General features: G+C 35.2%; 1 protein-coding gene across 4 annotated transcripts in view; it reads left to right on the top strand.

The window, feature by feature from the left end:
* SETD2 (SET domain containing 2, histone lysine methyltransferase) overlaps positions 1-27308 on the top strand; it is a 138564-nt gene that overhangs the window by 89781 nt on the left and 21475 nt on the right. For all 4 annotated transcript variants that reach the window (XM_044682253.1, XM_044682189.1, XM_044682329.1 and 1 more), the window contains exons 13-16: positions 8734-8782; positions 10028-10208; positions 13900-14569; positions 22070-22204. In XM_044682253.1, the coding sequence (XP_044538188.1) occupies positions 8734-8782; positions 10028-10208; positions 13900-14569; positions 22070-22204 (1035 nt within the window). The remainder of the gene's footprint in view (positions 1-8733; positions 8783-10027; positions 10209-13899; positions 14570-22069; positions 22205-27308) is intronic.

Below are 27308 nucleotides of genomic sequence, written 5' to 3'. Positions count from 1 at the left end.
AATTATATAATAAATTTAGCATAGTACTTTCTAAGTTGTCCTGCTTGTTTGCATTTATCACTGAATTTTTTTGGTGCATTTAAAATAATGCCTCTGATATTTTTTGTTTCTTTTCATTTTGACAGTGGAGGCAAGAGGACAGCACTATTGCTAATTGCCTTCTTTCCCAAATAGCCATTCTCCCACATTAAAAAAAATGAAGAAGAAAAACTCAACCCTTGTAAGTTAAGCATAGTCATGAAAAACAAATCCAAACGTACTAAGTCCAAAACATGCATCTTTAGAGAGGTAGCATATTTTACATTGTTCCTCCTAAGTTATGATTGGTCTTTTCATTGACTGGAGTTCTTAAAAGTCTTTCAGAGTTGTTTATATGGTGGTGGTGGTGTATTATTCTCATTCTCATTTCACTGTGTATCATATGAGTATTTACTAGTTTCATAGTTTCTCACTTCATAATAATATTATGTTACATTCATATAACATTCCTCAGTTGATAGATATCCCTTTAGTTATTTGCTACTACAAAAATAACTGCTGTAACATTTTTGTACATATGATCCCTTTTGTTCTCTTTTTTGATCTCTGATATATAGGCCTAATAGGCCTAATGTTTGGATGTCAAAGGGAGTATATAATGTAGTGACTGGAGATAAAATTCCAGATTGCTTTCTAGATGGTTGAGTGAATTCATTTCTACCAGTAGTATATTTAGCCTCCCTATTTTCCTATACTTCCAATAAGTATCTTTCTTTGCCAATTTGAAAGATATGAAATAGTACCTTAAAGTTGTTATAATTTTTATTTCTATAACAGGGATTTTGGGCATTTTTCCTGCCTGTTGTTGCTTGAATTTCTTCCCTTGAGAACAGTATTATTCTGTTCTTTGACCATTGAACCATTGGAGAATGGTTCTTGTTCTTATATATTTGGATCTCTTCCTTATATAGCTTATATATCTAGTATATATAAGATATCAGAAAAACTTGATGCAAAGATTTTTTTTTCTGTTAACGTTTCTAGTTTTAACTGTCTTCATTTTGTTTATGTAAAAGTTTTTCAGTTTTATGTAATAAAATTTTTTCATTTTGCCCTCTTTGGTTCTCTATATTCTTTATTTGGTCATAAATTCTTCTTTTCTCAATGGTGGTGAAAAATCTTTCCTTGCTTGTTCTGCTAATTTGTTTATGATGTGACTTTTTATTGCTAATCGATGTATCCATTTACAACTTGACTTGAATCTGTTCTCAGTTGTTGACCTAAACCTAATTTTTTACCAGACTTCTTTTTAGTTTCCTAGCAGCTTTTGACCAATAATGAGACCTTACCTTAGCAATTGAGGTCTTTAAGCTTATCAAACATGATACTGCTGTTAACTGTTTTCTTCTATATGTTGTATACCAGTTCTTTTCTACTTATCAACTATGCTTTTTTTTTTTTTTAACTGGTTCCAGAGTATATATGTTGGGATCTGGAATTACTGGGCCCCTTTCCTTTAAACCTTTTTAACTTTTCTGTCAGTATTTATTAAATACTTGATGTATACCAGTAACTGTGGTAATCACTGAAGCTATGAAAATGCTCCCAAGGAACTTAAAATCTAATGGGGGTTAGGGGAAACAACCCACCAAAAGAAGCTGAAAAGCTCCCGGAGGGGAAGAAGGGCTGAACTTCTTCAGGTTCCAGGAATTAGGGTCAAAGTAGAACTAAGGCATACAAAAGGGTGGGAAATAAAAAGGTGGCACATCTGAGACTAAATGTAATCTTTGGTAGCTCAAAATAAGTAAATTAATTTGGGAAATGTTGTCATTTCTATTATTTTGGTAGAACAGAGTAGATATGAGTTTTATAATAATCAAATTTAAGTCAGTTTGATTGCTCTATGGTAGTCTTTTATTAAAGCAATTGATAATTTCATGTTCTGTTCTAGATTTCTAATATGAATGCACCTCCTCTGGTGGTATTTCATAGAAGAACTTATTTAGTTGATAACTATGTTTCTGTTTTTCCAGCAACTAGCACAGTGACCGCTATGATATGTCATTTGTTTAATGTTTGTCCATTGATCCTAAGAAATTGTCTTGAGGGGTATAGGTTCCCATACCTAAATGCCATGTACTTATATATGTGCGTGCGCGCACACACACATACACACACACACACACATATCCACAAACATATATATTCACACAAAGTATGTGTGTAATACATATTGAGAGGCAGTGGCATATACTAGAAAGAAATTTGATTTTGGTGTAAGACTTAGGTTAAAAATCCTAACTTGGACAATTCACTTTAACTTTGAGTCTCAGTTTGCCCCTCTCTATAAAATGAGGACTTTTAACCTGATTGTTCTAATGCCACTTTCCAGTGCTAAAGACCCTTACCTCCTCAAGCTTGAAAGGCCAAGTGTGGTCCACTTCCTTTTCAGAAAGCAACTTAGGAAAAGTCAGAGGCTTATCACCAAGTTGGCTACAAAGTGTGAAATTTTTCTATCAAAGCACTCCTAGCCAGTGTAATAAGTCACAGAGGGAGTTATAATCAGTCATTGAAGGAAAGAGTATCCATCTTGAACAAAATTTTGGATCTTTGAACTATTGAAAAATGATTTAAAAATATTTTTAAGCAGAAAAATGTGTGTGTACACACATCATTTTTCTCTCTTGAATTTTCATATGTACATATATTTGTTTACTTTTATGTGTATCCTCACATAGAGTTCTTTTCTCCTCCAGAGTACTGGCTATGTTAAGAATACATTAAGTTGTATTGATTACATATTATAAATCTTTGAAAAGGTTATGGCATGACTTCCTAAAAACTAAGACTCACATCTGTAATCAATCATATCTAGATAAAATCATTAGGCACTTTATAATTGTAGTTAGAAATATTGAATTTTTTAAAAGACATCCTACTTTCCCAACTATATATAATAATAATTTTTCAACATACTTTTTTTTGTGTGTGTGTGAAAAATAGTACGCTTCAATCTGTATTCCGACTCCAATAGTTCTTTCTCTGGAAGTAGATAGCAGTCTTTGTCATAAATCCCTCAGAATTGCCCTGTGCTGAGAGTAGCTTTCACAATTGATCATCATAAAATATTGTTGTTACTGTGTTCTGCTTATTTCATTCTGCTTCAGTCCATGCTAATCTTTCCTGCTCTTTCATCCTGTTCTTCATTTCTTATGGCACAATAGTATTCCATTACCATCATACACCAATTTGTTCAGCCATTCCCCAATTAATGGACATCCCTCAATTTCCAATTCTTTGCCACCACAAAAAGAGCTGCCATATTTTTTTTATAAGTGAGTCCTTCCCTTATCCCCTTTTTTTTAGTCTTTGGGAGACAGACCTAGTAATGGTATTACTGGATCAAAGGGTATGCAGTTTTATAGCCCTTTGGACATAGTTCCAAATTGCTCCACAGAATGGTTGGATCAATTCACAGCAGTGCATTTCAGTTTCACAACATTTCTCTCTTTCCTTTACTGTCATATTAATAGGCCAGTCTGATAGGTGTGAAGTCGTACCTCAGCATTTTAATGTGCATTTCTCTAATAAAGAGTATTTTAGAACATTTTTTCATGTGATTATTGATAACTTTGATCTCTTCATCTGAAATTTGTTCGTGTCTTTGGACCATTTGTCAATTGGGAAATGATTTTTATTCTTATAAATGACTCAGTTCCCTGTATATTTGAGAAATAAGATCTTTATCAGAGAAATTTGCTGTAAATTTTTTTTCAAAGTTTATTGTTTCTTTTCTAGTCTTGGCCACATTTAGTTTTTTTACAAACCCTTTTAAATTTAATATAATCAAAATTATTCATTTTACATCCTGTAATGTTCTCTGCCTTTTGTTTGGTCATAAATTGCCTAGAGTTACACAGCTAGTAGATATTTGAGACTAGATTTTAATTCAAATCTTCTTACTCCAAATCCAGTGCCTTCCTTCTGTTATTTACTGTTCATCTGGTACAAGCCTTGTTTGTTAATACTTGTTTGCTTTCTGTGACTCTACATAAGATTATGAACTCCTTGATGGCAGGGATTACCTTTTCTGTTTCTTTGTTTCTCTAGTGCTTAGCCAGGTGCAAGCATATAATAAGGGCTTAATAAATGCTTACTGACCAACTGCCCAGGGCCACAGTGCTTGAAGCCAGATCCTAAATCCATACTCTGTTCTCTATCTAGGAAATCAAAGGAATACAAGTGTCCGTTCTCTAGGTAATTATAGTAGGTGTACATCAGTACATCAGCATCATGTAGATCACTAGACTAGGAAGCAAAATTCCAACCATACCCGAACCATACTTCAAACAGTTATTGTTTTACTCTTGCCAAAGTAACTAAAATCACTCTAGGCCTCAGATTTCTCTTTTGTAACATGAGGGAGCTTTCTAGACTTGATGACTTCTAAGGTCCCTTTCAACTCTAATTCTGTAATTCTTCAGGTATTTTTTTTTTTTTACTCTCCTTCTTAGTATCAATATTATGGTTTTTTTTCCTACTGAGCCAACTAGCTGCTGCCATAAAAACTGATTTTTGACCCTTCCCTTAAGAAATGTTTGTTTTTGTTTTAACATAAAGGAGGTCAATTCTTATCTCAAATTAAAGTTTGTAATCTGGACCAAGTGAGATAATATGATTTTAGGTTTTTCCATAATGAACTATTCCAATTTACATCCCATTATTTAAAGTTTTTAAAAATATTTTAATAACACTATATTATAAAAATTTATAGATAACAGGTAAGAAACCCAAAGACTGAGAGATTTAAGTAACTTACTTGCATAGGATAACAGCAGTTGTTAAAGAGTTTGAATTTGAACCTAAATTGGACTCCTGGTCCAGTGTTCTTTCTGCTTTTTGATAGTTTACATTTATACTTGCCTAACATTCAGTCAATGAAACATTTATGAAACTCCTGCAGTGTAACAGGCGTTGGACTTAATGCGGGGGATACAAAAGAGGCACAAGATAGTCCCTGTTCTGAAGACTGATAATCTAATGAGGGAGACAGCATAAAAACAAATATATCCAAAGGAAAGCTTATTCACAGGATAAATAGAAAATAATTTTAACAAAGGAAAGGTGTTAGAATTGAAGAGTTGGGAAAAGACTTCCTGTGAAAAATGAAATTTTAATGGCTTCTTGGAGGAAGCTAAGAAAGTCAGGCAAAATTGGGAAGAGGAGAGTATTCCAGGCATGGAGGAATCCAAAGAAAATCCCAGAACTGAGATAACTGAGTGTTTTATTCATGAAACAGCCAAGGAGTGTCTAGTGTCATTGCATCAAAGAGTGCTTGGTGCAGAGTAAGATGTGAGAGAACGGGGCTATGTTATAAAAAGCTTTGAATGTCAATCAGAGGATTTTATATTTGATTCCAGAGACTCTAGGAGACATGATAGTTTGTTGAGTAAGATGTGTAACAGTTGGATCTGCTCACTTAATGGAGGATGATTTGGAGTGAGGAGAGACTTGACTCAGGCAGACCCACAGAATGGTGAAATTGACAGGCTGTTATTTCATCTCAAGATCCAAACTTACATGGATTTGTACAAGCACTGCTTTAAGGGCCTGCTTTTTTAATTTAACAAATTGGTTAGACTTTTCAGTTTTGCAAACACTAATGATAACTAAAAGGCACTATACATAGAGGCAAGAGAAAGAATATAAATTCACTTATTTTTAAAGATGTGTTCATTTCTAAGGCAATAATTATTCTTTTCTGCCTTGCTTTTGTTTCTCTGTTCTTCATCCCAGTGTCTCCCTTTGCCTCTCTTTTGAATCCTTTTTATTTCCATAGTGTTTTATAAATGTAAAAGTTTTGAGATTTTAGATTACTTTTAAAAAATGGGGAAAACCAAATTACACTAATTTCCAAATTTAAACATTTACATGTTCCCAAGATTATGTGAAGATTAAAATTATAATATAGATTATTACTTGTTTTGTGACTTATAAAAAATTCAATTGATATAAAAGTCTATTGCTAGGGGGCAGCTGGGTAGCTCAGTGGATTGAGAGCCAGGCCTAGAGATGGGAGGTCCTAGGTTCAAATCTGGCCTTAGACACTTCCCAGCTGTGTGACCCTGGGCAAGTCACTTGACCTCCATTGCCTAGCCCTTACCACTCTTCTGTCTTGGAACCAATACACAGTATTGACTCCAAGACCGAAGATAAGGTTTAAAAAAAAACAAACTAAAAACTATTGCTTATATACATACTTAGTGTAGTGTTGTTACTTGCTTTTGAAAACATTTTTGATTGACACTCAATGAAAATTGTAGTGTATAGATCTGTGATTCTAATATGTAAACATTTTTATGCCTGATTCCTGGAAGTGAGAAAAATTGAATGTTTGTTTCCATGCATTTCATGGCTGAAGAACCATGTTTTACTTTTCTTTTGAGGTTAAGAACTATTAAAGGATCCTGCCAAACTCCCACTTTCCAGTCCTAGTTAAGGTGTTGCCTAGTCTTGAGCACTAACTCTATTTTTCCTATTCGATTCTGTTTCCCTTCATCTCTGATCTCATAGCCCTCCTCTCTGAGAGATCTTGTTGTTCTCATGCTTAAAGTCTTAAAACAATTTTATCAGGCAAAAAGTTTTTCCAATTTTACCTTCTCTTTTTTCAATTTTATTTCAGAAGGGGTTGTGGGTATTTAATAGTTTGTGCATTTAGTCATTAGTTGTTGGGAAAACCCTCAGAGACCTAGTGTGTTCTCGATTAGCTTTCTTAAAGTATATTAATAATAGCTTTTTTTTAAAAAACGTACCTTCTTTGTATCATTTTTTAAAACTTTTACCTTCTGTCTTAGAATCTATACTAAGTATAGGTTCCAAAGCAAAAGAGAGCTAAGGGTTAGGCAATGGGGGCTAAGTGGCTTGCCTAAGCTTCATAAACAGCTAGGAAGTGCCTGAGGTCAGATTTGAACCCAGGTTCCACCCAGCTCCAGGCCTGGCACATTATTCGGTGTGTTTGCCTAACTGCCCCTAGAACATAAATTATTAACCTAAGGTCCACAGATCTTATTGAATCTCAAGAGAGTTTGACTGTGGTGGAGGAGAGGGCAACTGTTATGAACTTGCATCAAGAAAAAAATTCCTTCAATTATTATGATTTTTTAAAAACTCAGCATTCTAAGAAGGAGAGGTCCATAGAATCACTAGATTACTAAATGGGTCCATGACCCAAAAAAGACTAATTATCCCTGAGAAGTGTGCACAGTAGAAGGAATAACCAGAATGGCGAGATAGATCTTGAAACTGTTAGCAGAGGAATGGTTGATGGGAAATTCCTTAGTAGTATATGGTGATGGGGGTTGGGGGTGGGGTGGCAGCTGGGTAGCTCAGTGGATTTAGAGCTGGGCCTAGAGATGAGAGGTCCTAGGTTCAAATCTGGCCTCAGACACTTCCCGTGTGACCCTGGGCAAGCCACTTCATCCCCCTTGCCACTCTTCTGCCTTGGAACCAATACATAGTATTGGTTCTAAGATGGAAGGTAGGGTTTTTTTTTTTAATAGTATATGGTGATGATCTTAAAGCATTTTTATTTTTTTAAAACCCTTACTTTACATCTTAGAATCAATACTGTGTATTGGTTCTAAGGCAGAAGAATAAGTGGTAAGGGATAGACAATAGAAGTTATGATTTGCCCAGGGTCACACAGCTAGGAAGTGTCCGAGGTCAGATTCTTGAAGCATTTTAAAAGCAGTCTTGTAGAGAAGGAAATAAACTTAGCATTAGGGTAGAGAACTAGAACCTAGAAATGGAGATGATAAGAAGGCAGCCCATTCTAAAGAGTACTATAAAATTGAGAGCTATCTAGCAAGGAAATAGGTTACCCTAATAATTCAGTAAGCAGGGTCTACTGAATGCTAGTGCTAAGCATGGGAATTTTCCCTAAGGTGTCCCCCTAATTCCCCAAGCCAAAAGATTGAGAGGGAGATTGAACTTGATACTCACTTAGTTCTTTCTAACTCCCAGTGCTTTTTAGAGCTATGGAATAAAAAAGTTTTAGAGGAATTTCATATAACTCAGATGTTTTCAGATTTAATTGAAGCAAAGTAAGGAGAAAGGTCACTAAGAAGGAGATAATAGATCTAGGCATAAACTTTCCACTAGCAGAATTTAAAATGGTCCTTCCCCCCCTCCAATTAGCAGTAGCCCCCCAGAGGCCTGGCTATACATTTTCAAAAAATATAAAATTTCTATCACATGTAAAACATTACCTTAATATAAGCTATTAATAATAGTTATGGCAACGTCATGCTGCACTTAAGTATGTGAAAAGCCTTTGTAGTTTTTATTTCTTCTTCATACTGTTTTTTCAAGGAAGGTTTGTATAGTTAACTTTAATTTATACATAAGGAGCCTAAGGCATAAACTAAAATCAATAGGAAAATTCATGAGAAAATTATAACAAGCTCCTCCTGGTCACTTAATCTTGTAGCCAAAGAAGACTGTTAGGTAAAACTGAAAGTGAACATTTTGAAACTTACTGTTCATAAATTTCTAGCATATATACTTATTTCTCTAACTCTTAAGATGTCTAGAAAATATTCTTATTTAAAACCTAATTAATGTGAACATTAATAAGCTTTTATAAATCATATATCTGCCCAATCCTTCCTGCTTCTCCCTTGCCTTGTAAAATTATCATTTTCAAACAATTGAAACTTCCACAAAACTAATTTTCCCTCTGGTTTGTTTTATTAGGAAGTGTATCGAATTCCCAAAAAGAGTCAAACTGAAAAAGAGAACAATGGTATGTATTGACTGGACCTCTATAAATAGGTTTGTGTGGCACCAAATGTGACCTTTTTCTTTTCCTATTTCACTAGTTGGACTTTGAGAATTGTTATTATTTCTTCTTTGTATCTTTATTTCCTTAGCACCTTGGAAAATGTGCTTATTAATAAATATTTGAGGATGAAAACCTTTTTGAAACTTTAATTCCTTCATCTATACATTGAGGGTTGAATTCTAGGCATCTTCTTTTAGGAGTGATATAAGATATAAGACAGAGAGTGCCCAGAGGAGGACAAGTGGATTATTTGACCCCAAAAGACAAAAACTTAAATGAAAAGGTAAAATTGGTAACAAGTGAAATTTAGGCTTTTTCTCTTTAAATATATAAGGCTACCTTGGGAGGTGTTCAGTGCTTTTCTCCCTTCCTTGAGATCTTCAACCCCAAGAGTTGGTTTTTGGATATTGGGTACTGGTTGTACTTGTAATTCATTTTTAGATTATCTCTCATAACTCTAATGTTTTTATTCCTCAATATATGCCTTTGTATTCTTCCTCATTTTCACTGGATCATTCCCATCTTGGAATTCCAGCTGGGTTGTCTCAGCTTTCTCACTTTCAGGGAAATGAAAGTCACCTGAGTAGGTTTCTACCTTGAGTAACTATTGGATAAGACTGGTCCCTAATGGGTTTTCACCACCCTTTTCTTCATGCTTATTGCTGATTACCTGTTTCCCTCTAGTCTGTGACTCTGAGCACTACATCAGTTTTTTCTTCTTCCCCTCTCTTTTTTTTCCTTCACAAGGCTGATCAGAGTCAGACCTCTTTCAGAATCTGAGATTCAAGTAGATTCATTACCCTTATGGCTTCATTCTAAGTCATAAGCCTAAGGGCTTGTTTTTGCTCATCTCTGGATATAGGTATCCAGGATGTGTTTAGGAACACAAAAGAGGAGGTCTAAGTATTAAAAGTTAATTAGTGAGATTTTAGTATGTTGAGGGGTAGGACAGAGTTCTGCCATGTCTTGTGAAATCAGTTATAACTATTCTGTGTACAAAGCATAATTTTTCTTTTGAAGTGTTAGAATTAGAGAAATTTTTAGAAAAGAACTATAATCATCATTATACTGGTCATGTATAAGAGTATCTCTTTTAAAGTTGTCATCCCATTCAGGATAGAAGATGAGTTCATTTATTTAGTGATTTTACTTTACTTTGATAAAGGCAAAGAGGAAGTGTTTACTGACTGGTTGTTTTTCTTTCAGGTGATAGGGGAAGGGATGTTGTAGGTCTCAGAGACCAAGCAACTACGCCAAAGACTCCTAATCGATCCAGAGAAAGAGAACTCGAAAGGCAAACACAAAGTAAAGAAAAAAAGAAACGAAGGAGTTCCCTTTCACCCCCACCTTCTGCTTATGAACGAGGAACAAAAAGAACTGATGATAGGTTGGTAGGAGCAGCATTTACCCTATAATCTGATCAAATACAGAAGTATCTAAGCATTCTATAATTTCAGTAGGAGGGAATTTGGATTACAAGTAACAGTTGATAGAGCTAATTATGCATTTTGTTTTCATATGTTCTTTAAAGTCAGATTTATCTTTGGTGTGAGAGCTACTGTGAACAACTGATAACTGCTGTTTTTTTCTTATTAAACATTTGAATGACATTTGTCATGGAATATATTTTACCCTTTTAAGAAAAGGTATTAGGCTATTTAAGTACTTTATTCTGGATGATAGGGCATTTTGAGAGGCAGAGCCAAGATGGCAACAAAAGTCAAAACCATTCTGATAATCCTTTCAAATCAATCTTTTAAAAGTGCCTAAAATAAAAGAAGTAAAAAACTTAACAAGATGGAGTGAGGGGTCTCTCCCGCTGAATACAACTTGAAAGGTAGGCAGAGAGAGTTGATTTTCCTGAGATTAGGGGGAACTGGAAGCAAAACTACACACAGAGGAGTGCTGGCTGACACCATCTCCCCAACCCCATTGTTTCACAGCTGGACATGGGCTAACTTCAGGATCCTGTGGCATGGGCTATACCAGCAAAAGGTATAGCCCATGCCACAGTGAAGTCCCACCCATGAAGTCCCAGGTCCTGGCACTAGCCTGCAGTGAGACCCAGAAGTCTATAGCACTGGTCTCTTTCAAGCTGGTGCTGCTGTGGTGAAGATATAACTCCAGGGCAAAACATCTCACAGTGCCACCTGTAAGCTAGCAACATAGGAGACAGAATCAGTTAGCAGGTTTTAGAATTCCCAGTCTATAAGCCAAAAAAAAATAGACTGGGAAAATGAGCAAACAGCTTTGGGGAAAGTTATGAACTAGTCCATTCTGGAGAGTAATTTAGAACTATGCCTAAAGAATTATAAAGCCATCATAACCCTCCCCACCCTTACTTACCCATCAGTGCCATTACTAGATCTGCATCCTAAAGAGATAAAAAAGGAAATGGTTCTATATGTAAAAACATATTTATAGTAGCTTTTTTTGTAGAGGCAAAGAATTGGAAAATGAGGGAATGCTCATTTTTTGGATAATGAGTCATATATGGTTATAATGGAATACCACTGTGCTATAAGAAACGATGAGCAGGGTGATTTCAAAAAAACCTGAAATGTGAAGTGAGCAGAACCAAAAGAACATTATATATAGTAACAGTAATATTTTATAATGAACAACTGTGAATGATGTCACTATTCTCAGCAATTCAATGATCCAAGATAATCACAAAGGATTTATGATGAAAATGCCAACTGCTTCCAGAGAATTGATGGAAGTCCAAATCCAAACCAAATAATGCAATATTTCACTTTCTTGGGTTTTGGGGGTGGGGGGATTCGAGTTTTTTCCCATAAAAGAACTAATATGGAAAAATGTTTTGCATGATTAGACATGTATAAAATCTATATTAGGGAGGGGGCAGGAGAAAAAGGAAAGATGGGAAATAACTCAAGATTCAAAATTTAAAAAAAAACCTTTGGATGTTAAAATTATTTTTACATGTATTTGGGGAAATGAATTTTTTAAAGAGTTAAAAGTATCCATTTATACCAGGTAAGCCTTTTTTAAGTTGATTATTTTTACTATTAATATTTTTAACTATCTAGAAGCCTTTCATTTATATATGCCCCATTTATATATACCTCTATACTCCCTCTCCCCTCCTCAATTCCCCACTTCCCTTCCATCTGCTCCATCTACCATATTTTGCCTTATTTTTTAGTGTACTTAAAGGAGAAAATTATTAAAACTCTTGCCTTCTCTCTTAGAATTAATAAGTATTGGTTTCTTCTTCAGAAGAGCAATAAGGGCTAAGTAATGGGGATTAGGTGACTTGCCCAGGGTCAAACAGCTAGGATGTATCTGAGGTCAGATTAAACCAAGACCTCCTTTCTTTATGTTTGGCTCTCTATCCACTGAGCTACCTAATGGCCCCAAGAATAATAATTTTTAAAAAAAGTTTCAGTATACAGTTTTTCAGTTTTTGCCTCTTCCCTTGAATTATAGGGTCATAGGAACAGAAATGCCTGTTCTTCTAAAGAGACTCACTATTTTTATTATTTTAGTTAACTCTCCTTGTCTTTATCTTTTGATAAGATCATACTCCCTTTCCTGCTTTTGAGAATTATCAAACTGAACATTAAGGTAGGTCAGTGTGTCTGTTCTAAACTATGTACAACACTTAAGCTCACCTTAACAAACTTTAAGCACAAAACCAAAAACTCCTTTTTATTAAAGATGTGTTTACATTCCATTTGGAGCTACAGATTGAGCACACACTATGGGAATCTGGGATGACTTTTCATAGAAGACCCAAATTGATCCTTGAAGGGAGCTAACAGTTTTGAGAGGCAGAATTAAGGGATTAAAAATCTAGGCATGGGACATTGCTTCTTCCAAAGGCATAGGAATGACAGATAGATTTCAAGAGTTCAAGGAACGATAAGCAAGCCAGTTTATCTGGAAGTTTGTGTAAAGGAATCTTATATATACAGAAAGGTATGTTGGAGGCAAATTATAAAGAGCCTTTAATGCCAAAGTGAAGCTATTTGTATTTCATCCTAAAGGGAATGAATAGCAAGTCATTGAACATTGTTTAACAGTAAAATTGAACAGTTAGACCTCTATTAGAAAGATGAATTTGGCAGTTATAGAAAGAGTATTTTGGAACAGAGGAAACTAGAGGTCAGGAGACTTAATTCTGAGGTCATTGTATTAATCTTAGGAGAGAATCTGAAGTAATTAGGTAGGAGAAAGTAATGCAAGTGAGGCTGTGACAGAATAAAAAATATTTGGTAACTTAAATGGGAAGTGGGGACGAAGGAGAGGGGAAAACCAGGGATAATTCTAAAGTGGGTCTAGATTACTAGGATGATTACAAAATGGGTACATTTTACAAAGAGTTGGGTTCATTGTAGGGAAATGAGTTTTCTTGGGCGTGTGTTTTAGGTGTGAATTCCTATCAGATAACATATAGTTGGTAATGAGAGTCTGACTTAGAAAAATGAGGGTAGATAATAGATATAATAATTATATCCATAAGAGACAAATAAACCACCATGGCATACCCATAGTTTGGGGATAAGACAGATATAGTCCTGAAAAAGCAAATAAGAAGGAAAAATTAAAAAGTAGAGGAATTTGTGAGGGGGGAGGAGGAGAAGGAGATTCAAGGAAGCAGTGTCATAAACTGTAGGAAGAACTTCAACAGAAGGTCAACAGAGATGAGTAAAATGACTGCAAAAAAAATTTTATTAAGCAGTTCTTGGTAGCCTTTAAAGTGGTTTGTCATATGGTTGAGATTGGAAGCCGAATTGCAAAGGGTTGAGAAGTGAGTACAAAATGTGAAGGTAACAGGTGCAATATAGAATGGTTTTCTAAGGCTTTGGTTATAAAAGGAAGCAGAGTCATAAGATGATAACCTTCAAGGGAATGGTAAATCCAAGAGAAGGTAAGAGACCCAGGCATGTTTTCTAGACCGCATTCCAAGATCCAGATGATGACAAAACAGAGAGGGTTAATCAAAAGGGACAAGATTCTGGAGGATTTAGGCTATAACATATTTTGAAGTGCTCAAAAGTTTTTTAAATGGGTAAAATCTTTCCTGATCTTCTTGTCTCCTTCATTTTCAGATATGATACACCTACTTCTAAGAAAAAAGTTCGACTTAAGGACCGCAATAAGCTCTCCACAGAAGAGCGCAGGAAGCTATTTGAACAGGAGGTGGCCCAGCGAGAAGCGCAGAAGCAGCAGCAACAAATGCAGAACCTTGGGATGACTTCCCCTCTGCCCTATGAGTCTTTGGGCTATAGTGGTCCTCACCATAGCTTTGTTGGCTACCCTCCTGGTTATCCCATGCAGGCCTATGTGGATCCTAGCAATCCTAATGCTGGGAAGGTGCTATTACCCACGCCTAGCATGGACCCTATGTGTTCTCCTGCCACCTATGAACATTCCCAGAATTTGGGACATTCAGTAGAACCAAGTCTCGCTACTCCTCAGCCAGTTCCAGTAGTGCAACATGTAGCAACACCAATGGAGGTTTCAACTTCACAGTACGTAGCACAGAATGAAGCTGTTGTCCATCAGGAACCTAATGTAGCTGTTTTGCCAGCACCTGCCCCAGGTCCTGTACAGGGACAAAGTTATAGTGTTTGGGATTCTAATCAACAGACTGTCACTGTGCAGCAGCCATACTCCCCTGCACAGTCTCAAACAGCTATATATTACCAGGGGCAGACATGTCAGACTGTCTATGGTGTGACACCATCTTATTCTCAGACAACTCCACCAATTGTACAGGTAACTAACTTGCAAAATTGTCATATCTTTGTTTTCATTCTGCTTACCATACTAGTCATTGTGGAAAAGGCTTTTTGCACAATGAGAGCAATATTATATTGGAATTTTAAGATTTCATCCTCTCCATTTTTTCTGTTAACAGATATTCCATGTTCATTTACATCCTCAGATATTTTCAAAGGGATAGCCATTAGCTATCATGATTGAGAACTTGGTATTTTTTTTTTATATGTATATTTTTAAAAAACCTTTACCTTCCATCTTGGAGTCAATACTGTGTATTTGCTCCAAGGCAGAAGAGTAGTAAGGGCTAGGCAATGGAGGTTAAGTGACTTGCCCAGGGTCACACAGCTATGAGGCCAGATTTGAACCTAGGACCTCCCATCTCTAGGCCTGGCTCTCAATCCACTGAGCTACCCAGCTGATCCCAGAACTTGGTATTTTAATCACAGAAAAGTTTGAGACAGCCAGCTTCTTTCCCTCTTCTTTTTTCCACCATACCACCCATATTTTATATTCATTATTTTTGTACTATCTTGAATACTTTTCGATACAGGAACTAATACATGATCTTTTATGCCCAGGATCCTTTATTTTTGTTTTGTTTCTTAAACCCTTACCTTCCTCTTAGAATCAAAACTGGGTATTGGTTCCAAGGCAAAAGAGTAGTAAGGGCTAGGCAATGGGGTTTAAGTGACTTGCCCAGGGTCACACAGCTAGGAAGTGTTTGAGGCCAGATTTGAACCTAGGACCTTCCCTCTCTAGCCCTGGATCCCATGATCCCATGAGCCATCTAGCTGCCTCCTCCCAGGACCCTTGATAAAATTAAAACATTAGAATTAATAATGATAGAATTTTGTGGAAGGGACAGGAATCATCACCACAAACTAACCAGTATAAAAATAAATTCTTGAACTACTTGTGTTCTTCATAATTTTTTTTGACAACTAAAGAGTTGAAGAGTTGATATTAGACTAGATATCATCCTTTTTATATCCAGTATTTGGCTAATTTTTGCTATATGTGTCATGTTTTCTTATAATACTTGGTTTTTAAAAATCTAAACTTTTGTGTACTTTTTAGATCGCTGAACTAGACATATTTTCATTAACTTCTTCCTTTTTTTTTATAATTCACCACTTGCCATATTTGACATTTCCTAGACCAGACATTGTTTTCCGGCACATTTGAACGTGCCATACAAGTGAAATCATTCCTTGTATATGTTCTTAAATTATTGTGAGTTTAGTCATATAATATAAATGAGTTCATGAAGAAATTTTAGAGAAGGCATCACTGAGACTAATCACTTCATTATATAGATGTGCATGTATATGAAGGAGGCCCAAAGATGCTAAAGGACTTACATAATGTCCATGAAGATAATTAGAATCTTGGTGTTGCGCGCCTGACTTGATCCCTATATAACTTACAGAAGACACATAGCAATGGTAATTCCAAACAGTTGACACTCTTTATTTTCTAGAAGTTATAAAATAGAATGCAATTTCTCTATCCCAATGGACCAAAAGATTTCTTTTAGAGTTAGTAATTAACATAAATTTGTAAATCTTCAAATTTACTTTTTTCCCTTCCTAGTCAACCTGCCCTTCATACTTTACCATCTATAAGTGAGTCAGGCCTAGTTAATCCTCCCATTGTAATTGACCTGAGGCCTCATATGTGCTGAAGAAATCTTTTCCTTTTCTTTTTCTGCCAGGTCATCTCAGTTGAACAAAGTGGACAGTAATTAGGCCTATACTCAACTTGTAAAAAATTTTGGGGTAGTATCTGAAATTTTTATTTACTTTTTTGGCTTTTGTTTTATTTTTACCTTATATTGATTTTCATACATTTTCCTTTTCCCTCCACTACACAGACCCATCTTTCATAACTAAGAATAAAAAAGAGGGGCAAAGCAATTTAAAAAACCAGCCAGCACATAAACTGTGCCTGCCTGGTATGATTTCATAGTATATAGTTTTTATTTTTTTTCCACTGACATTGTTCAGTTTCTGTTTATGTCATCCTGCATCTATATGAGTTTTCTCTGTTTCTTTGAATTTTTCATATTAGTCTACAATTTCTTAAGACAATATTCTGTTAACATTCGCTTATTTCTGTTTAGCCATTCCTATTGATAGGCATCCACTTTGTTTCTGAACCTTTGCCACCACAAAAGTGCTTCATTGTATTAAAAAAAAATGTAGTTTTTAAAAAAAAAAATACCCAGTATAAAATATTTCTACTTCAGTCTAGTAAGGAATATAAGTATTATGAATTATTGATTGAACATTTAGTTTCTTCATTAGCATAATTGGTGTCTAGGATGATTTTTATTTCTTCTTCAGCACTGACTTGCTGTCTTTTGTCATACTTTGCCAGTTTGAAACTTGAAGAGGCGTTTTGATATTCCTTTCTCTTAAGGAAACTAGGTGGTATCATGAATAGAGAAAGCTGAATTTTGAGTTAGAAAGACCTGGGTCCAAACTTTGCTCTAGTGATTTAATAGTTATATGACCCTTTGGCAAGTCATTTAATCTCTTTCATTTTCATCTGAAAAATGAGAGTAATAGTCCCTACTTCATAGGATTAATATGAGGATAAAATGAGATAACTCAAAGTGCTTTGCAAACCTTGAAACTTATATAAATGCTACATTATGCTTTCATTTATTTAAGGCCATCTTTCAAGAATATTAATTTACAATTCTTCTGAAAATTTCATGTCTTTTGATCTACTTATCCTGTCAAAAGTGGTTTCAGTCTTAATATTCACGTTAGGTCCTTATGTTTCTTGGATGTAAGATCCTTATGTGGAGACATGATACAGAAAAAGCAAAACATTTTTTCTTTCTATCAACATTTCCTTATCCTGGTTGTTTCAGTTTTTAGAGGAAAAAGAATCAATTTCATATCTTTTGTAAGCATACTTGTATCTCCTGTTGAGTTAAGAATTCTTCGCCATCCCCTACCTAGTCCAGGATGTGAAAACTTATCTGTTTTGGTTAGCTGCTATATTTTTATGACATATTCAAGTCACATAGTTATTTTGTGTTTATTGTTTTACACATTTTTTTAAGATGTTGACCTAAATTCTGTCCAACTACATTCCAGTATTTCCATAAGTTCTTATGAAAAAGGGTGGTTTTCTCCCAGGTAATTTATATTGTCAAATTGATCAAACATTGGGTTTATTGGATTTGTTTCCAACTTGTCCTTTTGTTCCATCTTCAGCTAACCTATTATCTCTTTTATAATTAGTACAGAATAACTTTGGGAAATATTTTTCACCCTTTATTCCCCATTATTTTCCTTCTACTTCTAGATCTTTTACCCTGAATGTATTTGTGGGGAATGTTTTTTTCCCACTCTGTAAAGTATCTCCTTTTTTTGATGGTTTATCACTAAGTCCAAGTTAAGATTTATGTCAAGAATGCATGAAGGTTTCAACATTAAGAAAACAATATAATCATATTGAAAATACAACCTCATGACACTATCTGGTAGAGGCTGGGGGGGGGGAGGGACACTTTTTAAGGTCTAACATATGTTTATAATTTTTTAAACTACTAAAATGGTCATAGAATCATCATTTTTAATGTAAAAAGGGACATATCTAAAACTCTTTACTATGAGGAAAGCACTGTCTTTTCCAGGAAATGCAAGAATTAAGGATGCCTTCTTTCCCAACTACTTGATGCAGTTCTAAATACTAGCAACTGCAGTAAAAAAAAAGAGAGAAATTAAAGACAAACTAAAAGGAAAGAAAATATATTAAAAGTATGTGTATTTACTACTGAGGACCTGCACTAAACTGAGGTGATGACTGTGTCAGAGAGAAGGGGATGTTAATTGACAGGTTTTGCCAGAAGATTGAATATGGAAAATAAAAGTAAGGAGTTGAGGATGACACCTAAGTTATTGGTAGGATGGTGGAGTCCTTCACAGTAATGAAAAAGTTAGGAAAGGAGAAAAGATAATGAGCCTGGTTTTGGACATGTTGAATTTTAAGGTGTCTTTAAGGTCTTCTAGTTTGAGATGCCTAGTGGATAGTTGGAAATGGGAGACTAGTTGAGCAGGAAGGTTAGGTCTGTGTATTAGGATTTGAAAATCATCGGCATGAATATGATAGTTGAATCAATGAAAGTTGATGAGATTACCAAGTGAAGAGACAGAACCCTGTGTGATCCCCATAATTGGAAAAGGTGACTTGAATATAGATCCAACAAAGGAGACCGAGGAGAGCAGTGAGACAAGTAGAAGGAAAACTAGTCTCACAGAAACCCAGAGAGAAGAGACCATTAAGGAGAAGAATGTCAAAAGGTGTCCTTCTCCAGAGAAGTCATGAAGGATAACAACTGAGAAAGTCATTGGACTTGGCAATTTAAGAGACTTTAGAGAAAGAATTTTGGTTGAATAATGAGTTTGGAGGCTGAATTGTAGAGAGTAAGAGGAAAGAAAGTAGAGGTATATATTAGAGATGGGAAAGATTACTTCTTAAGAAGTTTAGCTCCAGGGGGCAGCTGAGTAGCTCAGTGGATTGAGAGTCAGGCTTAGAGACAGGAGGTCCTAGGGTCAAATCTGGCCTCAGACACTTACTAGCTGTGTGACCTTGGGCAAGTCACTTAACCCCCTATTGCCTAGCCCTTACCACTCTTCTGTATTGACTCCAAGATGGAAGGAAAGAAGAGTTTAATTTAAAAAAAAAAAGAAGAAATTTAGCTCCAAAAGGGAGAATAGATCAATCAAATGAGGGGTTTTGGATGAGAGAAGACATGGGCATGTCTCTTGGCAGTATAGGCAGTAGGTAGAGTGCTGAGCCTCGAGTTAGGAAGACCTGAGTTCAAATGTCGCCTCAGACACTGCCGTTGGACAAGTCATTAAACCTCTGCCTCAGTTTTCTCAACTACAAAATGGGGATAATAATAGCCCCAACTCTAAGGACAATTATCAGAACCAAATGAGATAACATTTATAAAGTGCTTAGCATAGTGTCTAGGATATAGTAATATTCCATTCCAGGGAGAAATTAAAGATAAATGGGAGAGTAGGAATGCTAAAGGAAGTAATTTCCCATTTTTCAACATCAGTACTTTTTTCTGAATAGGTAAGAGTGGAATTGTTTAGAATTATTTGCTGTTGTCTTAGTATTGATTTTGGTTAGTACTTTGACTGTGCATATAGGTAACTGGGAAATGATTCTCATTCATGGCCATGCCTACTAAGATATAATTAATTTTATTTTTGTGATGCTAGTTATAAATATCAACTAATTGTTGTTTGATTAGTTGGTGCTTACCATGTCTAGTAAGGTCCTCCAGGCACGTTTGTTTTTTTTTTTTTTTTAATTTTTGAATATTTTCCCATAGTTACATGTTCTTTCCCTCTCTGCCCCCCCCCCCCTAACCATTGCGCAATTCCACTGGGTTGTTACAAATATCATTGATTAAGACCTAATTCCATATTATTGATAGTTGGACTAGAGTTATCATTTAGCATATACATCCCCAATAATATCCCCATCAGCCCATGTGTTCAAGCAGTTGTTTTTCTTCTATGTTTCTACTCCCACAGTTCTTCCTCTGAATGTGGCTAGTTTTCTTTCTCATAAGTTCCAGGCACCTTTTTTAACCAAAGACTTCATGCTGTATAGGCTTGCAACTAAATCTTTTCATATATATGTAAGCTTTTAAACATTGCTGTGTCTTCCTACTTAATCCCATTGTCAAATGTGTTTTTGCTGTTCTCCCTTAGCCTACCTTGCATTAATGCCACCAAGTATTAAAGTATATGTTAAGTAGACTTTCTCTGCTTTCTAATCTTCTACAATAGAATGTTATATATTTTCAGGTGCAACAGTAGGGATCTTTTGATAAATATATGAAATGTTTCTTGTTAAGATGAACATTTAAACCAACTTCTTTGTTTGGTCCTCCAAAAAAGACTTATGAGACATCCATACTTTTAACTGCAACGTCTTTTTGCCTTCTAGTTTCATTTATGTTGAGAATGTCATTATTTGAAATGATTCCTGTTCTCTGGTAGATTATCCATCTCATCACTTGTTAAAGGATCTTATTTGGAATACAAACAATTAATTGATTAGTTTAACAGTTAAGTTAGTTTCTAAGCTTAGGTGCTCTTAAAACTCTGATCCTTAGTAGCCACTGTTCTGACAAAATTACTCATCAAGTACAAGAAACTACATTGAAACGCAGTCCGTTTTTACTTCTACCATCCCTTTCTAGCTTGTTAGAATCTGCCAGATCTTATGTTTCAGTGGCATAACCAAGAAACTAGCTTCAGTGGTTCATTGGAGTAGAAAAAAAGATAGCATTTTTCCCCCAAATATATAAAGGTCTGATATGTGAAAGAAAGGTTAGATCTCTAAAAGATGTCTTTTATAGCTTTAATAGGCAAAATTAGGTCAAATGGATAAAAAATTAGTGTCTTAATTAGGCACTTTCTAACAATTTGAATAATAGAATAGATTACCTTGCAAGCCAAGCTTTCTAGAAGTGCTCAAGCAAAGGCTATGATCGTCTACAAAACATATTATAGAAAAAAATCCTCCTGAGTCCCAGTTAGTGGGGAAGCTTAGGCTATCAGAACTCTTGAGTTTAGCAGTTCCCAGATCCAGTAGGCTATGCAGATCAGGTGTCCATTGCTAATTTCAGTATTAATATATGTGTTTTCAGGAGTAGGAGACACTAGGTCTAAAGTAGGGATTACATGGCATAGGTTAGAAACAACAGGTCATAGTTCCCATGCTGATTGGTAATAGATTGGTAAGTAGCCTCTGTATTTCTAGCATAGACAAGGTGGGGAGAGAGAGAGTCTTTTTTTTTTTTTTTAAGGAAAAAAGGGATCCTGAGTTGGGAGTAAGATAATACTTATATCACTGCCAAGGTTGCTTTCAATTCTTTGGTTTCTGTGATTCTCTGAGTTTAATCTTCCCACACATTTCCACACTTGGATTCACTCATTCCTTTTGCTCTTTTCTGAGATGGAAGAAACAGTACTAGGGTTAGGTTACAGTAGGAAAGAATTTCTCTGAAAAGCAGTATAGAATTATTTTCAGTGGTGCTTGGCCTTTACATAACTGAATTGATTTCACATATCTAGAACCCCAAAAGTTGAAAAGTTCAGCTAATCATCTTTTCTATCTGTTCTTCTATGAGACAATAAACAAGTTGGTATTGGGAACATAAAAGATCTTGAAGAAAAGTTTTTAAAGCATTGGGTAATTTCATGTAGGGCTTCACTGCACTTTATTTTTTTGGTGGTGGAACCTACATTCCCTTATTATTTGGGTCCTATATTGATAATATTAGTGAGCCTAGAAAGTTTGTAGAAATTTTAAAGCTTTGTTTCCAAATGTGATAAAATAACCTCTCTCTTGTTTGAAGAGGTAAAAAGATGACAGTTTAACATTTTAATATCTTCTAATTAACATGCCATTTATCATAATTTAATTTTCCTTATTTCTCTGTTACAGAGTTACCCACAACCAGGGCTTCAATATATCCAAGGGCAACAGATATTTACAGCTCACCCACAGAGTGTAGTAGTACAGTCAACAGCAGCAGTAACTACAATAGTAGCAACAGGGCAGCCTCAGCCCTTACAGCAAGTAAGAAATATTTTGCATATGTTTAATTTTTTTCTCACTTATTGCTCAGCTTGTTTTCTACTGATTTCTTACTTTAGTTTCTCACAGATTTCCTAGGTATTTCTCATAGTACATTCTTCTCATTTTTGTTTCTTTGGCATATTTCACAATGAGCAGTAGCACCTACACCTTAATCTTTATCTGTTTATTGGTGCAGCTTTTTAATCTCATTTCATTGGTATTTTATTGATTATTATTGCTTGACCATTTCTTAGACTGTCATAGGCAGTAGTTTGGTGGAAATAATGAGAACTTTTGGGGAAATATGACCACTTCATCTGAACAGTTGTGATAGAGGAGAGGAAGTTGTGAGTATAGTGGTGTGTAAATTCTTAAACTTTGAGAAAGTATAAATAGGCAACAGAGTTTTAAAGGGTTCAAAGGAAAATATAGATGAGATCCCAGGAACTAAATTCTACAAGGGAAAAACAGTCTAGAAGGGATGAAAATTTCTCGAAAAGGGAGTTCTTAAAATACAAAGAGTAATCATTTTAAAGAGAAGAAAGGGTTAGTTTTCTCAAGAGGCTATTGTGTGTATGTCATTCTTGAAATCACTATACCCACTAGTATTCAACTTCCGTGTTTATGAATTATCAGATTCCTTTATCTGGCCAAATTCCTCATCTTTTTGCCTCATTTTTCTAAATCTTATTGTTCATCCTTGACTTCCCCATTCTTCCGCCCTTTAGAATCCCTCTAGCCTATTTTACATTTGCTCTGATTTTACTTTGTCTTCTTGCTTGGTTTGCCTCTATATTTGTTAAATATTAGAAACCTTTTACTCCTTCTAATTCCTTGCCTCTGTTTTTTCCAAGCTTAACCCAGCCCCATCTCTAAGAATATAGAGGCCATTCACTGTGAGCTTCTTCCTTTCTTCTACATTCTACATTTCAAAGCCTCTTGATTTCATCCCTCTTTCTATTCTTTTTTAAATATCTGATGAAAAGGTCGTCTTCACCAACATGTTCATTATTTTTATTAATGATCCCATCCCCTTTTTCAAGCTCTTCCTTTCCACTGCCCCATTCCTTGTGGCAACACATACAACTGTAGATCCTTCCAGTCCTTCAAGCTATCATTCTGTATCCCACCATCCTTTTTTCCACCCAAACTTATACCAAAATCGGTCTTCTCTTGTTGCATCTGCTTTCTCTTCTCTTCTGAATCTTTCATGATCTGACTTCTAATATCATCATTCATCTAATACTTTCAACAATCAATCTATGTCAAGTGAAGCAAGATTGCTATTTAGGGCTGAATATCAGTTTAAAATATAAATTCAGTTGTGAATTCTTACAGTAGGACGATGGAAAAACTGATCGTTTTTTGTCTTATAAAATGTTGAGAAGATATGCAAAGAAAACCAAGTTTTAAAAATGCTTGGCAAAAAATATATTATTAAACAAGGCTTTGCAAGGATACTTAAGAATGAAATTGAAAGTAGGATAAAATCGACTAAAAAAGTTAGGGAAAATAATGTAAAAATAGTGAAGAAAACAGAAACTTAAAAAAAACAGCTGGCAAATCTGGCCTCAGACACTACCTAACTGTGTGACCCTGGGCAAGTCACTTAACCCCCATTGCCTAACCCTTACCATTCTTCTGCCTTAGAACCATTACACATTATTGATTCTAAGGAAGAAGGTAAGGGTTTAAGAAAAAGGCAGCTGGATTAGATCAAATATAAAAAGAAGGACTCCATTCTAGAAACCACACAGTTTTGAGAGTAATGGATCAATATTCAGGATTTCAAAAAGGAGTAGATGATACTAAAGAATTGAAAAAAATTCTAATCATATGTTTAAAATTTGCCAACAATATCGGTTATTACCACTAGACTCCTTTGTTGCTGAAAGGAGCTGGAAGAAATTGTGCCTGTTAAGTCCACACAGATTTGTTGTCAAACCTTAAACTGAGCTGAAACTTGAGCAAGCATTTGTTTTATTCTGACCTTTCCTCCTAATTGATTGAGAAAATAAGAGACTTATTTGCTGTGAGTTCCCTCTTCTCCCTTTGTCTCTATTACAGAAATCCCTTATATTTTCTCTTGCTCCACATTCCTTAACTTTAGTCTCTAATGAGATAGCCCTTTCTCACAAAGACACTAACCCTGCTATATGTGATCTTGATCCCATCCTCTTATTTTCCTTTCTCTCTCTCTCTGTCTCTCTCTCTCATTTCTCTACCTTTTACAATTTGACTTCATCGCTCAGTTGAAACTGCTCTCTCCATATTTATCAGTGATCTCTTGATTGCCATTTCTGGTAGTCCTGGTAGTAATTTTTTTCAGTCCTTATGCATGCCAATCTACCTGTTACATTTGGCACTGTTAATCACCCATCTGTTCTTCTAGTTACTCCCCACCTGTCTAATGCTCCTTCTCTGCCTCCTTAATGATTTCATTATATATATCATACTTTCCAACTGTTGGTGTTCACCAAGGTTCTATTTTAGGCGTAACCTTTTTCTTACTTTTTTTTTTTTTTTTTTTTTACCTTCTGCTCATTTTCCTGATCTACTTCACCTTTAAACTGGCTATCTTGTCTATGATCTATGAATGATTCCATCCTTAGGCAGGCTTGCTGATTGGTGAGTTTCCATCTGGGACCATTAGTCTTTAATCTTCTCCTTTCTTCCTCGCTCAGATATTCCTTTTCCCTGCTATCTCTGTTTTCTAGATCCTTTTTTAGGTTTTGTCTTCTTTAGAATGTGAACTCGTTGAAGGCAGGGACCATATTTTTGCCTTTCTTTTTATTCCCAGAGCTTAGAACAGTTCTTGGCATATAGTAAGACTTACTATCAATCTGTAGCTAAATAAACATTTATTGAGTACTTACTAACCAGAATAACTATCCAATCTATTCTTTCATTGGCTCATCTCATAATTGGCTTATTTCATAATCATCTCACTACCATTGACTTCTATATCTATATGTCTAGTACTAGACTCTCTAGACTTCAGTGTCCTGTCACTAATTGCCTACTAGACATTTGAAATTGGAGCCATTCTAAAAAATGTCTAAAAGAAAACTTACTGTCTTTTCTCTTCCAGTGGTATCTGTCTTCCACATTCCCTCTATCTGTCAAACATGAGCATTCTTCCATTATTCCACTGGGCTCATAACCTTGATGTTATATTCTTCTTTTCTCATCTCTTATGTCAGTCCCCTTCTAACATAGCCATTTCTTTATTCTTTATGCTCAGGCATTTATTTCTGCTCTGGATGACTGAAGTGGCCTCCTTATTTTCCAGGCTTTTTTTACTTCTTCTGTTCTCCAAACACTTTCCAAAATTGTTTTCCTTGGTTCAGCAAAACTAGGCTTCTTTTTGTTGTTTACATATAACACTCATCATCTTTGCAGCTCTTCTTTTTCACTAACCATATCATGCCCAGAATTTATTCTCCCCTTGACTTATCATAAAGGTCCTGTATTTACTTCAGGCCTTGGCAAAAGTGCCATCTACATGAAGACTTTACTGTTCTCACTAACTGCTATTGACCTTCCTCATTAAGCTCATATGTATTTTGTATTTATGTACATGTTCATCTTCCCCATAAAAAACATCAGCACCTCAAGAGTAGGGCCAGTTTCATTTTGTCTGCAAAATAATGTCTAGCAGATGGTAAGTGCTTAATAAATGCTTCTTGATCAGTTGACTGAACCAACTACTTAGTTTCTCATTACTAGTTCATAGTGGAAATTCAATCTGGGCTAATACATGTATTATCGTGCAAAACATATTTCCATATTGTTCATTTTTATTCAGAGAATAATCGTATGAAACCAAAACCCCAAAATTTAAAAACCCAAATAAATTAAAATGAAAAAATCATATGCTTTGATCTGAATTCTGACTCCAACAGTTCTCTGTAGGTGGATAGCATTCATTGTCATAAGTCTCTGAGAATTGTCCTGGATCATTGTTTTGCTGAGAGTAGCTAAGACTATCACATTTGATTTGTATCATTCCACAATATTTCTGTTACTGTGTATAATGTTCTACTGGTTCTGCTTATTTCATTCTGTTTCAGTTCAGATAGGTTTTTCCAGCTTTTACTGAAATCATCCTGTTTTATCATTTCTTACAACATAATAGTATTCCATCACCATCATATACCACAATTTGTTCAGCCATTTCTCAATTAAGTGGCATCTTTTTAATTTTCAATTCTTTGCCACCACAAAAAGAACACTATAAATATTTTTATACAAGTAGATGTTTATCTCTACCCACCCACCCGCTTCTGGTCCCTTTTGTTTTATCTCTTTGGGATACAGATGTAGTAGTGGTATTCCTGTATCAAAGGATGTGCATTGTTTTATAGCTCTTTGGGCAGAGTTCCAAATTGCCCTCCAGATTGTCTTTGGGAATAGTGTTTCTCAGCAGAATACATCTTTGCATTCACACATTTGACTTCAAGGTGCAGATAATACAAGTTCCTAATCTGGCTTTTATTTGACGTTTTTAAAAAAGCATTTGATGCAGTAGAACAAAAAGCTTACCTTAAAGGTCCTCAAACAAGATTTCTCCCATACATGTATTAAATCATGCAACATTCTTTAAAAAGATGTAACAATGAAGAACTTTTTTTAGTCCTTTAGTTACTAATATTAAGCAAGATTTAAAACATACTATATATGTAAATAATGTTTGCCACTCTCTTGAAGGATGGATATCACAGAATCCCAATCAAAGGACAATTCCCTAATAAATAGTGAAGTCCTCCAGATTTTTTATTTTGGTGTGTATACAACATTTTGGAGGTTAGTTAAATCAGTCAGAAGTTCAGCTGTTAAACCAAAGGGCATAAAGAAGACTTGTCATGATGCCCATGATAGACAGATGATACAGCTTATTGAGTGTATGTACATGTGTATCTAGCTTAGACCAACATTGCAAATAGATAATTAACTGGTCTCAGTATTGACTAGGCAGAGGATTGTGAAAGGGCTATATCACATTTGGTAAATTGACTCCAGACTTCTTCCTGACATAAAAGTTTAGTATTGTTCTTCTTGTGATGGTATATGGCTACAAGTAATGGAACAAAATAGTCTTAAA

Source organism: Gracilinanus agilis, chromosome 1 (genome assembly GCF_016433145.1).
Source record: "Gracilinanus agilis isolate LMUSP501 chromosome 1, AgileGrace, whole genome shotgun sequence".
NCBI classification, from domain to species: domain Eukaryota; kingdom Metazoa; phylum Chordata; class Mammalia; order Didelphimorphia; family Didelphidae; genus Gracilinanus; species Gracilinanus agilis.
This window is presented reverse-complemented; position numbering and strand designations above follow the sequence as displayed.